The 14,612-nt window shown below is 47.5% G+C and overlaps 1 protein-coding gene across 2 annotated transcripts in view; it reads right to left on the bottom strand.

Moving 5' to 3' along the window:
* Positions 1–391: 391 nt before the first annotated feature.
* The window catches only part of GLI2 (GLI family zinc finger 2), a 141,418-nt gene continuing 127,197 nt past the window's right edge, over positions 392–14,612 (bottom strand). For both annotated transcript variants that reach the window (XM_057368533.1, XM_057368534.1), the window contains exons 10-13: positions 14,370–14,534; positions 9,661–9,942; positions 6,599–6,935; positions 392–5,568 (exon numbers count right to left, since the gene is read on the bottom strand). In XM_057368533.1, coding sequence (XP_057224516.1) covers positions 3,212–5,568; positions 6,599–6,935; positions 9,661–9,942; positions 14,370–14,534 — 3,141 coding nt within the window. In that variant the 3' untranslated portion in view covers positions 392–3,211. The remainder of the gene's footprint in view (positions 5,569–6,598; positions 6,936–9,660; positions 9,943–14,369; positions 14,535–14,612) is intronic.

Below are 14,612 nucleotides of genomic sequence, written 5' to 3'. Positions count from 1 at the left end.
TTCTACCATAAATCTCCTGGTTGACAAATTTSTCCAGCCCTTGCTCTGAGCCCCTCTCCTGCACTTTCCCTGCAGCGCTGCCATTATCCTTCAAATTACCCCTGCCAAGAAGCAGTGAAACACACCTGGGCAGCAGGACTGTGCTTGCAGCACACCCTGCTCTTGCTGCCTCTCCTTCTGCCACCTCCATCTCACTGTTAAGAGGCTCTTCAAGGGAAGACCATTCCACATCTGTGCAGTGACACACCCCTGCCCCACCAGCCCCTCCACCAGCTGCCCCTAAGCACCACCACAGTCCAACTGACTCTGTTAGTAATGACAGACCAAAACCATTTGCCTATAAAAAGAAGTAACAACAGACACAATGAATTATGAAAAAAAATTACTTTTTAATGTACAAAAGGTTTATATACAGGTTCAGCATGTTACCTCCATTCTTATGATGTAGAAAACAGCTAAAAATGTTCTTAAGATATAAATTTGACAGAACAATTCACCTACAGTACTTTTAGTAATGATGTCTTCTATACAKAATATATACAGTGCTGGAAAGATTATTATAATACTTTTTCAATAAATGAAGGAAGACCACCACTGAAAAGTCCAAAAAACTCAAGTCATTGAAGATTTGGTTTTGCTTTTGTTTTTGAACTTTTGCTAATGAGGAGGGATCCAGTAGCCATCGTTGCCCTATGCAGCTGTTAAAAAAATCAGATCAGCAGTTGAAGGACACAYGAAAGCCCGATCCATCTCAGCACAAGGGATGCCCAGTTGTATTCCAAGCATCCAGGACAACATACAATGTCCTAAAACATTTTCTGCCCTCTTTTCATAAATGCAAAGGCAAGGGCAAGGTCAGTAACTGCAGGAGAATATATACAGCAGACTATAAAACAATCCCTTTAAACACAACTTTCACAGGAGACACAAAYAGCCGGGCACCTTGCTTTGCTTCCCTGTCCTCATGCACCCTGGACATCAGCAGGAGTCATTGAAGGCTGAAGGGCAGGGCTGAGAGCACCCAGTGTGCACTCTCTGCTTTTGGGATGAGGATGGATGTGACTGCAGGATGCTGAGCAGCACCTCCCTGCCCCAGCCACACCCAGGGCTACCTGGCAGCAAAGCTGTCCCGATCCACCCCTGCCAAGCACAGCTCCTGCCCATCTGACATCTCAGAGCTTCCCYGGAGGTAACACGTGGCATGTTCCTGTCAGCCCCCGGTCATGCTGGGAAGAGCGATCCTGACATCAGTTTGTGCAAAAGGAAAGCAGAGACACCAGAAAGCACCTTCACAGAGCTGTCCTGGTGCCATGMAGGGGATGGGGTCAGGTGCAAATGAGAACATCACACTGATATGATGGGGACATGGGAAGGAGAGTGAAGCTCTACAGATGCTAACTCAGTCCAGCTCTAAGAACCTGGGGGAGATGTCACACCTGTTCCCTGCCCTTCAACATATGGGTTACAAAGTGTTTGAGGCTATGGGATGGGAGGAGGATGAGAAGAGCTGTCCTCATCCATCACAGTCTGAAGTTAACCAAGGCCTCTTCCCAAGTACATGCACCCTGCTGCTTCTACCCTTTTGTCTAACGGCAGCAAAAATAAATAATTCAACTAAGATTAACTTCAGTACCCAGGTGGGACTGTCCTGGAAACAGATGATCACTATTATGTGCAGTTACATCCCAGTGGAGCATTTGGCTTCTGGAGGCCCTGCTCCTCCCATCTCTTCCCCAATGATGCTTCCAAGAGATTCTCACTGACCAAGCTACTATTCTCACTCAAATACCTGTTTTGAGCCTATCGAGACATTTGTTGATGCAGGTGCAGTCTGCTCGTGCAGGTGCTGCAGGCTGCAGGTGCAGTCTGCTAGTCAAATGAACAGCCCGGCTTGACTGTGCTATATTTTTTGGACACAGCAATTYTTTTTCATGCGGTGGGACACTTGAATGTGGCAGTGGGTGCATGCCAACCAGCCTGCATGTAGGGCAGGGTGTACTGGCTCGTGCTTGGCCCCACATCAGTGCAGCCAGGTGCCTGTTGTGTGCATGTAGCCCAGGCAGAGCCTGCACTGAGCACATCACACAGATGAACCCTGGGGAGATAACAGATAAACCTGCTCCCCCAGTGCTGCCACCATGCACGTTGGGCTGGAACAATCTCAAAACTCTCTCCATCACCATCACTTGTATATGGAGCACCTCAGCATGGAGAACCCACCAGAGAGCAAAGCTGCTGCAAAGCTGCACCGGGATGTGGCGATGTGTGCTCCAGCACTCTGACATTAAAGATGCATGTGGGGCACTCGCAGAAAAAGTCAGTGTGCTCGGGAGGTGCAAAGTTATGCATGTGTGTCAGCCTGCACACCAGAGCCTTCCTGCCACAAGGGATTATTTCCCAGTGATTGCTGTTCCCAGGCCTCTGCTCCACTCCGCACATGATATAAACCACGTTGTAAACACATCTGATCAAAGTGTGCATTCACCTTTTATGTGTCTCATCAATGTGTCTTTCCAATGTTTTCTCAGAAACACCACTATGTTTTTATAAATGTACATTTTATATATGCTTCTGACAATACACTATATTTGATTTTTAAAGGAAGAGAGGCCTTGGCTACTTAACAAGAAAGCATGGTAAGGCACTTTGCTGAGAAGCYGTTTGGAATCATTGCTCTTTGCAAGGTACAAAGGTATTTACGGTATAAAACAATACTGCTGGCAGAAGGCTGGTTTGGAGACCTAACTAAATCCTACTCTCATCAGAGCAGAATACATAGTATGGCTTTTATTCTAACCAAAACCGCATCCTCCCATTTCTTTCTGGGGCAGGTTGAAAACGGAATTTTTTTGCAAATGCAAGTAACGGAAAATGATGGGGAGTGCTATTTACAGGGCTTCCTGGAAGGCAGCGTTTCATCTGTAATCACCCTCATGCTGTCTCCTAGCTTGGTGGTGATACTGTTCAATGCTCCGGGAGACCAAGCCAAAGAAATAATASTAGAGGAGCACCCTTGTGGTACTGAACTGCCTGCATATAGTTTACATAATTCTGTACACAGACTTTTAAAAATTTTCATTTTGAAATCCTTTAATGTATTTAACACTTATAAAAAACCCTACTCTATTGAAACATTATTTTTGAAAAGCACATTCATACAACTGCTTCACGCAGAGCCCCTTGGATAGCACCAAGGCCTTGTGCTTTACCGTTACGACATCATGTTTAGAAATTTACTCTCTTCCGCCAGSGTGGTTAGCATGGAGCTCATATCACCTATTGCCATATTGCTTATCCCCGCAGGTATGGTGGGCAGTGTCAGAGAGTTTCGTGGAGTCGTCAGGCGAGAGGAGTTCTGGGAGAGGTTCTGCAGGATGCTGGGGCTCAGGGTTCCCGACATCAGGCTTGAATGGTCCCCATCGTCCATGATGGCATCAAAATCTATCTGGGGCGGCTCAAGACCTTGAGAGTCCACTGTGCTGGACACCTGGTTCGTTCCTGGGGAAGGCAGAGTGGCCGGCTTGCTGCTTTGTGCGCACTGCTGCTGCCTGACCCGACAGTCCGCGTGGTTATCGAAGCCGCTGTTCTGCTCGTACATGTGGATTTGGCCGTAGTAGTACATCAAGCTGTTGTCCCTCGTGCCGTCCGTGCACTGCTGGGCTGGTGCCAGCAACATGTCATTGTTTCTTTTATGCATGGCCTCCATGGTGTCCTGGGCCGGGCTGGCGGTGTTGGTAGCCTGGGCAGCTCTCATGTAGCCCAGCTGCTGGGCAGTGCGGAGCCCTCGGGCTCTGCTGCCCGGGTTTGGCTCGGCGGGAGGGCGAGGCTGGATCATGCCGGGCGGATACGCCTGCGCAGCTGAACCCATCACGCTCTGCTGAGCCTCGAATCCGGGCTGATTGGAGGCCATGATGGGCTGAGGAAAGCTCTCCTGAGCCATGGGGAAATTCAGGTGGCTTGGCTGAGATGAGTAGTTCTGCTGACTCGGTTCGTGCATGACCTGTCCCAGCACTGTGCGCTCACTGCTGCTCCTGACCATCAAAGAAGGGTCGGTCGCCATGTCCATTTGCTGAGGGTGAAGGTGGGGTCCCGACTTTGCTGCCATGTTGCTACAGTTAGGAGACATCTGATTTGGGTTGTTAGTGATTGCACTGGGGCTCAGCATCTGATGAGGCTGGTTGTACCCTGTGTGCAAGCCCATTTCGGGATTCGTGCTGGGGCCCAGGCCCATGGGCTGCTGCCGCAGCTGCATGCAGTTGAGTCTCTGCCCATCCATGCCCACGTTTCTCTGCATAAAGCTCTGCTGTGGTACATTCATGCTGTTGTCTGGCAGCTGCATCTGCTGCTGGTTGTAGTTCTGGTACTGACCAAAGTTCTGCTTCTGCTGGACCACGGCTAAATTCCCTTGTGAAAACTGCTGCTTTGACTGATTGGACATGATATCAACTGTGCCTGAGCTGACTTCATTCCACTGCACAGGCATGTTATTTTTATTCATGTCTGAAGAAGTATCAAAACTCACGGAACACTCTGCCATCATGGGTCCCAAGTGGCTCATGCTTGCCTCAGCCACYGCCATCCTGCGCTGGCTGGGCAAGGCTGGAGGCTGCAGCTTCCCACTTCCTTGGAAGTTCTGCATCTCATTGCTGTACCCCATGGAAGTGCTCTCGGCCGCTGCCCCATTGCTCTGGGATTTGATGTACTGCACCACGTCATCCGGCAGCACGATGTCGTCGTCTCCGATGGGCGTGTCCGTCTCCGCGGACATGGCTTCCATGGCGATGTTTTCACTGATGCTCAGCGGTCGGGGTGAGTAGGTGTGCCGGGGCAGGTTCCCATCGGAGCGCCCGTAGCTCTGGAGACCGAAATTCCTCCTGTCTGTGGGGTGTGGAGCATGGAAGGGGTTCACGCTGTTGGTGCTGTTGAAGCGGTGAACTCGTGGGAGAGCCTGGGGGTCTCCTGGAGGTCTCCTCACCGGGTCACTTGCCCGCCTCGTGCAGTTGCCCTGCACCTCGTGGGGAAATGTTGGAGCTGATGGGTAGCCATAGGTGTTACCATCGCTGCAGCGCCTGGGGCCTGGTGGGAGGCGGATGGAGGGCAAGGTGGGATCTGGTCCATCCATAAGTGAGATCCTGTTCTTCAGGGTCATCCTCTCCATGTTTGGCAGGGGGGTGGGAGGAGGGCCCCCCGTGGCAGCAGCGTACTTGGCTTTCAGCCTGTAGTGCTGAGCTGGTGTGAGGTTCAGCAGACCCGGCATCCCGCTGCACTGGCTCGCCTCGCTCGAGCGGCGCGAGGCATCCGTGGAGATGGGGTCGTAGGAGTCRGCAGAGCTCGTGTTATTGGGGCGGTGCCCGAGATGCGAAGCCTCGCTGGAACGGCGGCTGGAGAAGTACGGGGAGATCCCCGACGAGCGGCGGCTGACGGTGTAGGCAGAGCTGACGGTGCTTGTTGTGCTGTCACGGCGCTCGTTGAGCTKGTTCAGCATCGTGACCTCGTTGACAGACAGCTCCATTATTCTGGGGTTAGGCAGCATAGCAGAAGAACCACCACTGTTTTCTAGAACAGAGCCTGAAAGGTTGAAGGGAAGGAAAAGGCTTAGTTAGCTGAGAAATTGCACTTCGTAGTGCTCTTGGTGCCAGAATACAGACCCACAAAGCCACCCCCAAATACTTCATGGCAGTGTGGTGAGTTTAATTTGCTGCTAGTGAATTCAATGCTTCATTTCCAGCTCTATGTTCATGCAAAGGGAGCAAGAAGTCTGGCAGGGAGAGAAGTCAGCTGCAATCTTTGTAACATGTATACTCCTTATACTCAGCTTCTGAGGAAATGTCTCCATAAGGGCTTCCCACAGTAGGACAAAGGTAGGACTGGTGTGAACAGTGCCACAGGGACAGCACACAGCTACAACAACTGCTCTCTGGCAGATGCACAACAGCCAGGGACAGCAGGCTGAGCGCCAAAAGGCTGACATTCAAAGGCTCTCCCAAGAGTAACCCAAAAAGCTCTGAGATCTAGTATAATCCAGGCACTATGCCTGGGGACTTGCTGGCAAAGTTAGAGGATCTCTGGAGGGTTCATAAAGATGCTTTTACCAGGAATCACCAACCAGTGGGAAACTAGCAAATGAAGCTGGAGGCAACAGCCAGGAGCTTCTGAAGTGACAAAAGGCCTGTCAGAGCAAGATTATGGAGGGAGGTCTTGTCTGGATTGCTGCTGTGCTCCTGTGGTCTCCCAGGAGGCATATCAGCCCCTGGGGGAACTGTTAYTGCTGGAAGGAATGCAAGCAGTCTTGTGGCTGTGACTGGGACAGAGGACAGCTGTGTCTGKGCAGGCCCAGAAACAAGGATACCAACACCTCTGTCTCCTCTCACAGACAGAACTGAGCTGCAGAGCTGAGCCCCTGGGTTTCTGTTGCACATCACCAGATGGCTGTGATTATACCCAAGCTATCCATTTTACCTGACATCTTTATCTAGCAAAGCCTGACTCAGAGGCAGTAAGAAATGATCCTAATTCCTCCAGGGCAGACTCTTGGTTATGAAACCAGAGTCAAACTCTGGAAGATTCTTACCAGATAGGGTCCAGGCCCAGGGCTTACCATTGCCTGAGATGGGAGGCAGCTTGGTGTTTCTGGCTTGTGGAGCTGGGCTCACCCATGAGCAGGAATCCTTAACTGTCTTGAGTTTCTCTTTCTTGAGCTGTTCAAGTCGTTGCATCGTCGTCATGTGTTTCCTCAGCTGCAGGCTGACTGCCGAGTTACCAGATGAGACCGTTGAGTCCACGACAGGAGCGYTGTCATCCAACGCCGTCAGATCTCCCAGACTTCCCCCGCTGTGCATGTTCATTTCTACTCCACTGTCATTGTTGTTGGTGCTGCCAAGGGGTGATGGCTCACTGCTGCATGACGACTGGCCACCAGGACTGGACTGACACATCTTGGGCAGGGAAAAGAGGAAAAAGAGTTGGGCAGGTGAAAACATGGACAGAAAAAAAATCAGGAGCCCCAGCATTTGTCCTGGAGCCTAGGAGAGCTCCTATCCTAGGCTCTCCTCTTTCTTGTTACCCCTCCCTGCTGCAGGATCTCAGCTCTTCCAAAAGGCAGATGCCCCTTCCCTGTGAGAGGAGGCTGGGACAGCACTCCACAGCTGGAAAAACTACGGTGATTCAACTGCAAGATGGAGAGAAACCAAATGCTCTTCCTTCAAAAGAAGGACAGATGTTTCTCGAAGAAAAGCAGCACCTCACCTGGTTGTGTAAGGTATATTGCAGCAAACACCAGCTTATCTGACATGGGATCAAGGCCTTAGGATTTCAGACACAAYGTATTTTTGTCTTTAAAATATCCTAACATATAATTAGGCTAGCTGACAAACTTCCCTGCCAGATAAAAACCTGGTTCAACTGTTTGCAAACTCCCACTTGCAGATAAGGTAGATAAGCACCATAAATATTTATTTTATTTACRTTAGGAATGTAAACTACTCACATTGAGTAGTTTATTTGCCGCAGACACTATACAGTCTGAACTTGCTCTGCTGCTGCTACCAAACAGGATGCCTGGCTTTTCTGCTCCAGGACCATGCTCCAAAGAAAATGGGTGTGCTGAAAAGGCAACGTGCTCTGCCCTGGGCCAAGGAGGGAATGCAGGGTGCTRCATTTTTTTTACTTTACTCCACAGCAGCCCCCCATGGGCGGGGTTGACTGTCTCTGACTGTTCCTCAATCCAGATGATAGAGATTGCAATCCCAAGATTTAACAGCAAGTTGTGATGATGGGAGAAAGGTGGCAAAGGGAATCCTTGGGCACCGCATYTTCCCCCTTTCTGCACCCAAGCAAATCTCCCCTATCCCTCCCCACTGCCCCACACACTTCCACCCTGTGGGGGTCAAATGCAGACAGAGGTCTGCAGATCATGCTTTATACAGCTATTTTAATACAAAGGATTTCTCTGCTCACCTTAGTACCGACTGTCCTTAGGAAGGTAGAGTAAGGAAGGGTAAGTGGGAATAAAGAACAGGTTGTTAGGACAAAGACAGCATTTACAAAAAGGACCATGTTAGTAAAAGGAGGAAGAGGGAAATGCAGAATACAGCACAAATTGCCAACATAGCCCCCACTCCCATTCCCATCTTCCCTGCCTTCCCTCTTCAGGAGCACAATAAATAGGAGAGACTTCCCACCTGTTTCCATGGGTTTGGGGTTACACAAAAGGATGGGTCAAAACAAGGAGCCTGGGAACAATGGGAACCAGTGAAGCATCTCACCCCTCCCACCACCGCACCTTAACCCGGAAAGAGGAGCTGGATGTGGACCCACCAGAGCAGATGCCACCTGCGAGRTGTGCACCAGTGAAGTATGAGGTGYTAGAGARGGACCATGAAGGGAAACACATGACCCAGTCAGATGGCTTGGCTGGAACCCTGGGAGCACAGAGTGCTAGGGAAACAACTCCCTACCTTCAGGAGAAACAGGGTGGGGAGCTGTAATTGTGTCAGTGTTTTCATAGGAAAAAAACAATAAAACACATGGAGGAAGAGTACTGGRGAAAGGTCATTCTGTCCAGTGGTTCTCACACTCAGCTTTTTTAAGACAGTTCAGAGCCTCATCACAGTGAACTGCTTCTTTAGTCAATTAGAGACATTCTGGATGTGTAAGTACTTAAATTTTTTCCTAACTGAAACATGCTGCTCGTTAGTAATTTGTCCAACAAYACATCCCCTAACCCTTCTGAGAAAATCTTTGTACCTCCAGGGCATGTTTTTCACAGGAATAACAATCTTTTAGCCTGGATTCAAATCAAGAAAACACGTATTTTGGAGCTCAAAGTCCTTTCAGCTCTAGTGGGACGTCTGGGGAATATGAGAACACTCCTTTGCAGGTGAAGGTCTTTCCTTCTGTATCCAGCCCATACCCTGTCCCACTCGGAGCTGATGCAGCAGACCAGAACTTTGGGTACAAAGGTGAAAAGAAGCATCAAAAACCAAAAGTGATCTGTGTGTTGCAATGCTCCATCTCCTCCTCCACCCTGCTTGGGTGTAGAAGAGGCTCTATGTGTTTGAACCCATCACTGTACACAGTTCCTCAGTGCCACTGACCACACTAGTGCTGACTGTGGAGCTGCTGTAATGGCCAGAAAACTGATAAATGGTCTTGGCTTCAGTTGGTGGCCACTCAYGGAGCTGTAAAGCCTGGTCATGGCTGAGTGACAGTCTGCACTCAGTGAGCCACAGCACTGCTCCCATGTTTGTTCCTAGATTCACACCCCTGCCCCATTGTCCTGCCACAATTTTCTATGGCAGCTGGGAGTGTTCATCAATCCATGCCCTATGGTTGTCTTTCAATCTAAATGGGTGAGGTAGGTAAAGCTCATTTGACCACAGCACTCTTGGGTTTCACCCACTTCCAAAGCACAGGAAYGCCAAGTTCAGCACGGGCATCACACCACCCCCATGACTACAAGGGCAGGAATTTATGATGCTGAGTAGGAAGGTGAAAAATGTCCTGGACTGTGCCCTGACCTGCAGATTCATTTCTGGACTTGAACTCTGGGGTTGAAGGGTACCTGCCCCGAGAGGTAAATGGCATACAAATGCTTCATGCCCCTATTGCATCAGAGAGATAAGGAAGCTCATCATTTCTGCCAAAAACAACTGCTCTTACCACAGAATTCTCCGTTTTAATAGTTTTGACTTGTAAGCAATCYTCCATGCTCCTCGTGGTGCTGTTGGCCTCGGGGCTCTCCTCTGAAACCTTGCTGCTCTGCTTGGCGCTCGCCTCATTGTCCCCATTCTCCTTGAGCGGAGGTGGCCTCGGGTGAACGTCATTGCGCTGCTTCTTGGTGACGTGAGCGTCAGGCCCGTGCACCGTCTTGACGTGTTTCCTGAGGGAGCTGGGGTCCGTGTACCGCTTCGTGCAGCCAGGGATTTTACAGACGTAGGGTTTCTGTCAATACGAGCAAATCCTGGGTTATATTTAGAATAAAACCAAATATTCCAGGTTCAGTGTACAGGCCAAGAAAATACAATGAGCATAGCAGCAGGCAGCAGCAAAATGTGGAGCATCTGCTCCACAGGACTGAGATATGGAAGATTTGATGTATGGGCTGCTGTTGATCCACACAGACTTGGCTGGTCATTTCACGTTGGCCTAACTTCTTGTTTTCAGTTTCTGGATCAAAAGAGAATTAAGAATTCATGAAATACTTTCCTAGTATTACTTTCCCGTGTATGTATTTGCTTGGGTGGCCACAGGAATGTTTCCTGATTAAGGATGGGAGGGAGGTGATGTAGCGGACTGGGCATAACACATTCACTCTGCTAAGGTGGGGTCTACACCAAGAAAATGTCTGGAACCTTTTGGCTGATGGAATTCCAGTGAATTCAAGCCAGACTGGATTCACCCTACTCAATCTATCATACCACTCCAGCACCTGTCACCTTGAAATCTGTTATTGTGCAAAACAAGCCACAGGCATGCGATGTTTTTTTTCAGATGACAGCACCCTATCCTGAATTCATGAATCATTGATTGCCATAGGAAAACAAGGCTGAAGCCATGCTTCTGAAAACAGAAGTCAGCAAACAGATACTTTTATTCTTTTGACTTTTTTTATTTTCTTGAGTCGCCAATTCCAAAGTGTATTAGCACTGCAGTTGTTTGAGCTGGTGCTGCTGCGCTGCAAACTGAATTCATCACAAATTCCGCTTTCAGCCTCACAACTACTCTATGTATTTTTCTGCCAATGCACTAGGATAGATCTGTGAGAAAAAAATAGACAGATGTTATTTGAAGGCTACCCAAAATGACCATTCCTATAATTTTTTTTCTATCTGTTTTGCAATTTTGTCCAGGAACTTAAGTGAAAAAATACAAAGGAGTATATATTCTTTGTAGCAAGCCAGTATAATCACATGAAAAACACTGAAAGTCTGTTTTTTATTCAAAAGTATGAATGACTTCCTGCCTGATCTTGGCACACCACTCCAACCAGCTAAATCTATGTAACACCCCACTGAGGTAAATATTTAATATATTTTAAAGCTGGGTGAACCAAAGCATAAAAATTAAAATAGTTTGTTTAAAAATATCATGCAACCTTTTGGACAAGCATTATAGAAATATTATTGCTACTATTAAACTCTATTACAAAGAACAGAACCCSTGCCACATGTGCTGAAAAAAAACCTGCATAAGAACAGCTCGATTTTTYATAAAGGCCCTTTGGGCTCAACAGTTCTGAATTTTCAGACCCCAGCAATTAAGATAACATGATCACTGTTGCTTGGACAGCAGACACCCCACCTAAGGGTATTCAATCACCCTCTTCATCAGGCCATTCCCCCTGCAACTGAGCTGAGCACAACTACTGCTTTSTTGGCRYGYCTTCATTGATCCCCTGGTTATCCARATTTTAACATCCAGAGACATCTTCACCCTAGTGAAGTCCAGAGCTTAGATATCTCAGAATCTTCCCTTCCTACTCTCATGCACATTCAGGGTAATACTCATTAGGGTGGGAGAACTAGAGAACTCCCCAAGCACTAAGCAGAACTGGATTTATGCATTTTACCCTTGTTCAGCTTGAGCTGCTGAAAATGTCACTCTGAGTCTTTGGCTGGCCATGAACTCACGCCACTCCTCTGTGTATGCACTGGAGAGAGGTCAMAGGATGAAAGCCCTTTGCCAAGGAGTAACTTTTAAAGTATCCCCTGAAGGGATTCAAATAGTGACTGAAAGTTTAAAAGGAAATTGTGTGACATTTCAACAATCAAACACAAGCCAGTGTGGTAATACATCCCTAGCCTTGAACTTCAGCATGTTTGGACCATACACCTACGTCCTGTCACACAAAGATGGTGACAAATACAGGGAACCTGGAACTTCCCCCTTAGAGGAGACTTGGATGACTAACACTGAAACTGGTGTATTCCAAGTAAACACTGCAGAGGAAAATATTTAGAAGGTAGCTAGGAACCACAATAGACTTACCAATGGATAATGGGAAATATTCACAGCCACAAACTTCTGCTTTGCATTTGTGTGGTTTTGTGAGCCAAGGTCTCAGTACAGTTTGCTAAGCCAGTGGTCATGGCCACAGCTGGACGCAGGACCCTCGCCTGGGCCCGCTGCCCAGTGTGATGAGCTTTGCCATGAGGGATGCCATCTGTTGTAAAGSATTGTGTCATATGTTCCTCAAAAAGAGGGTGTCAAATATATGGCCCAGAGAGAGAGTCATCGTATGCAGCCTACAGATCTCCCATAAGCTTTGGGGTGTGTCTGTACTGCATCAAGGAGGGTTGAACAGCAGTTCAAGAGCGAGCATGACCGCAAAATGTAAGGTCATTTGGACAGTGGCAGTGCTTCCTGTGGCAAGGTCAGCTGGTCTGGAACAAATCCTCCACTCGTGCCTGTGCTATTCCTACACCTGAGAAGGCTTTGGTGTCCTTCAGGGGAAGCAACTGCACAGGATAAAATCCCTGTCTCTTATCTGACTCTGTGTTGTTGAAAGCAGCTTGTACTAAATGTCAGCGCATTTATCAGGGTCCACCAGAGACACGGAGCTGGATGCTCCTGCCCTGCAGCCTCACCTTCTCACACAAGGGGAACCCAAATGATCTGACTTTCAAGTGTGTTCAAGCTCTGCTCAGATGAAGTGAGGAGTCATCCCAGATCCAGTGCAGCTCCTGATCTGGATCACTTGGGAATCTGAACCCATTGGAGAAATGGTATTTACTAACACATTCAAAATGAAAATTCCACGTGTAGGGACATGGGACATTAGCTGGCTCAACAAATGGGAAACGGCCCTGCCTAGAAAAGTTCCTGGTAAAGCTCCTGGGATCTGAGCTCAAGTGATCTATAGGCAAAAAAGTTGCTCACATACTGTCAGTGTGCACAGACTGGGCTGAGTGAGTCTCTATCCAGCACTGACAGCTGATCAGCAGTCCTGATCCATTCACATGAGAATCCTCAGGAACTGGAGAGACATACAAAGTTCCTTTAAGACAGGAAAAAATGCTGCAGAAATGTGAATCTTCAGTGGCTTGATTGATTTATTCAGCTTGTGAGTGAGAATATGGAGAGTGGCTTGACACTGAAAAATTAAGAGGTGGAAATATCAACAATGAAAGGGACACTGGATCCAGCACTGAAGGAAAGCAGAGATAGCGCCCAGGGCTGGAGAACAAGCAATTTCCAACACCTAAAATGTGAGATTAAACCAGAACTGCCTACCTTTCATGACAAGAAGCTTTAACATAGAAAAATGATGCAGTCAAACACCTGGCTGGGAATGCAAGATGCTGAGCAGACAAGAGGTTGCAACCTATCTTTTTTGGTCCCTTCTGGCCTCAAGGTTGGTGTAGCCTTCAAACAACCCCAAACTCTCCAGTTTAAATGTGGATATGGATTAATTTAAAACTGTGYCTTGCTGGTGGAGAACAATCCTGACGTTTGGGTTCATACCCAAACCAATTCAAACAAAACTGGGATCCTGCTCATCCATCGGGCCCATCTCAGCATGGAAGAGGATTCTAGACTTTGAATCCTTATTCTGACTCAAAAACAATATCCGAAACCTACAGAGCTTTGGTTATCAGTGACTGATACTATGCCGGAGATAAAAATACTCCCAACAAGTCCTTTGTAGACAGCATCGCTTCAAAAGGCTGTCAACCSTGGCAACTGTGTTCCATTCTCCAATAGTCTATATTTAACTATTGCAAATTAGGCTACAGACTGAATTCTTCATGGCTGAAAACACTATTAGAACTTTAGAGTGTTGTTTTTTCTTCCCCTGTCAGCTAATTAGTGGTAATATAAATTTCAATCGTCGGCCCTGGTTGATTGCAACAGACCATCACATGCGTTACAATAAAGGCAATTTCCTCTGCTCCCCAACTACTAATAGTGGGTCTTAATTATCCAAGGTTAACAAAGCATTGCATTGTGCTCTATCATTGTACATCAAACGATGGAGGGAGTGTTATTTCCAGAGCATCAGGATCCAGGGTAGCTCTTATATTACTGCAAGTCTGCTCCACAGTAATATTAAACACCACTTGCACAACTGTACAATACTGCCTGTGCTATTAAAAATTATAAATTTGGAAAATGCTTGCTTTAATTTTCAAAGTCGATTAAAAAGTTTGCATACTTTAACATCTGTTTATGATTTCAACCACAGCTTTCATAAATATAAAGCTAATGTGGTCTGGCTCCCCAACAAAATAAATCCCATTAAAAAATAAGATAAACCTCTCATTACAGTAGGTTTCTTTTTACATGAGTCCAGTGTGTAAAGTGTATGTTTATTGTCAGCAAAATTTTTAAAAAAGCCCTCCGTTGAGCTGTGGTGAGCCCAGGCTTACCTCATTGGAATGTGTCCTGTTCTGGTGCTTGGCTCTGTCTGAGGCATTGGAAAAGGCTTTATTGCAGCCTTCGTGCTCACAGACATAAGGTTTTTCTCCAGTGTGSGACCTCAGGTGTGTCTTTAAGTTCTCCAGGCGGGAATAGGCTTTGGAGCAACCCTCAAACTAAAATAAAAAAAAACACATAAGGAGTGATTAATTAACCAGAAAAATTTGATTTTCCCCCTGCCTAAACCCTCCTCA

Source organism: Malurus melanocephalus, unplaced genomic scaffold (assembly GCF_030028575.1).
Source record: "Malurus melanocephalus ecotype Western Australia unplaced genomic scaffold, MMel_1.1 scaffold_94, whole genome shotgun sequence".
NCBI classification, from domain to species: domain Eukaryota; kingdom Metazoa; phylum Chordata; class Aves; order Passeriformes; family Maluridae; genus Malurus; species Malurus melanocephalus.
Note: the sequence above shows the minus strand (reverse complement) of the source record. Positions and strands in the feature narration are given on the sequence as shown.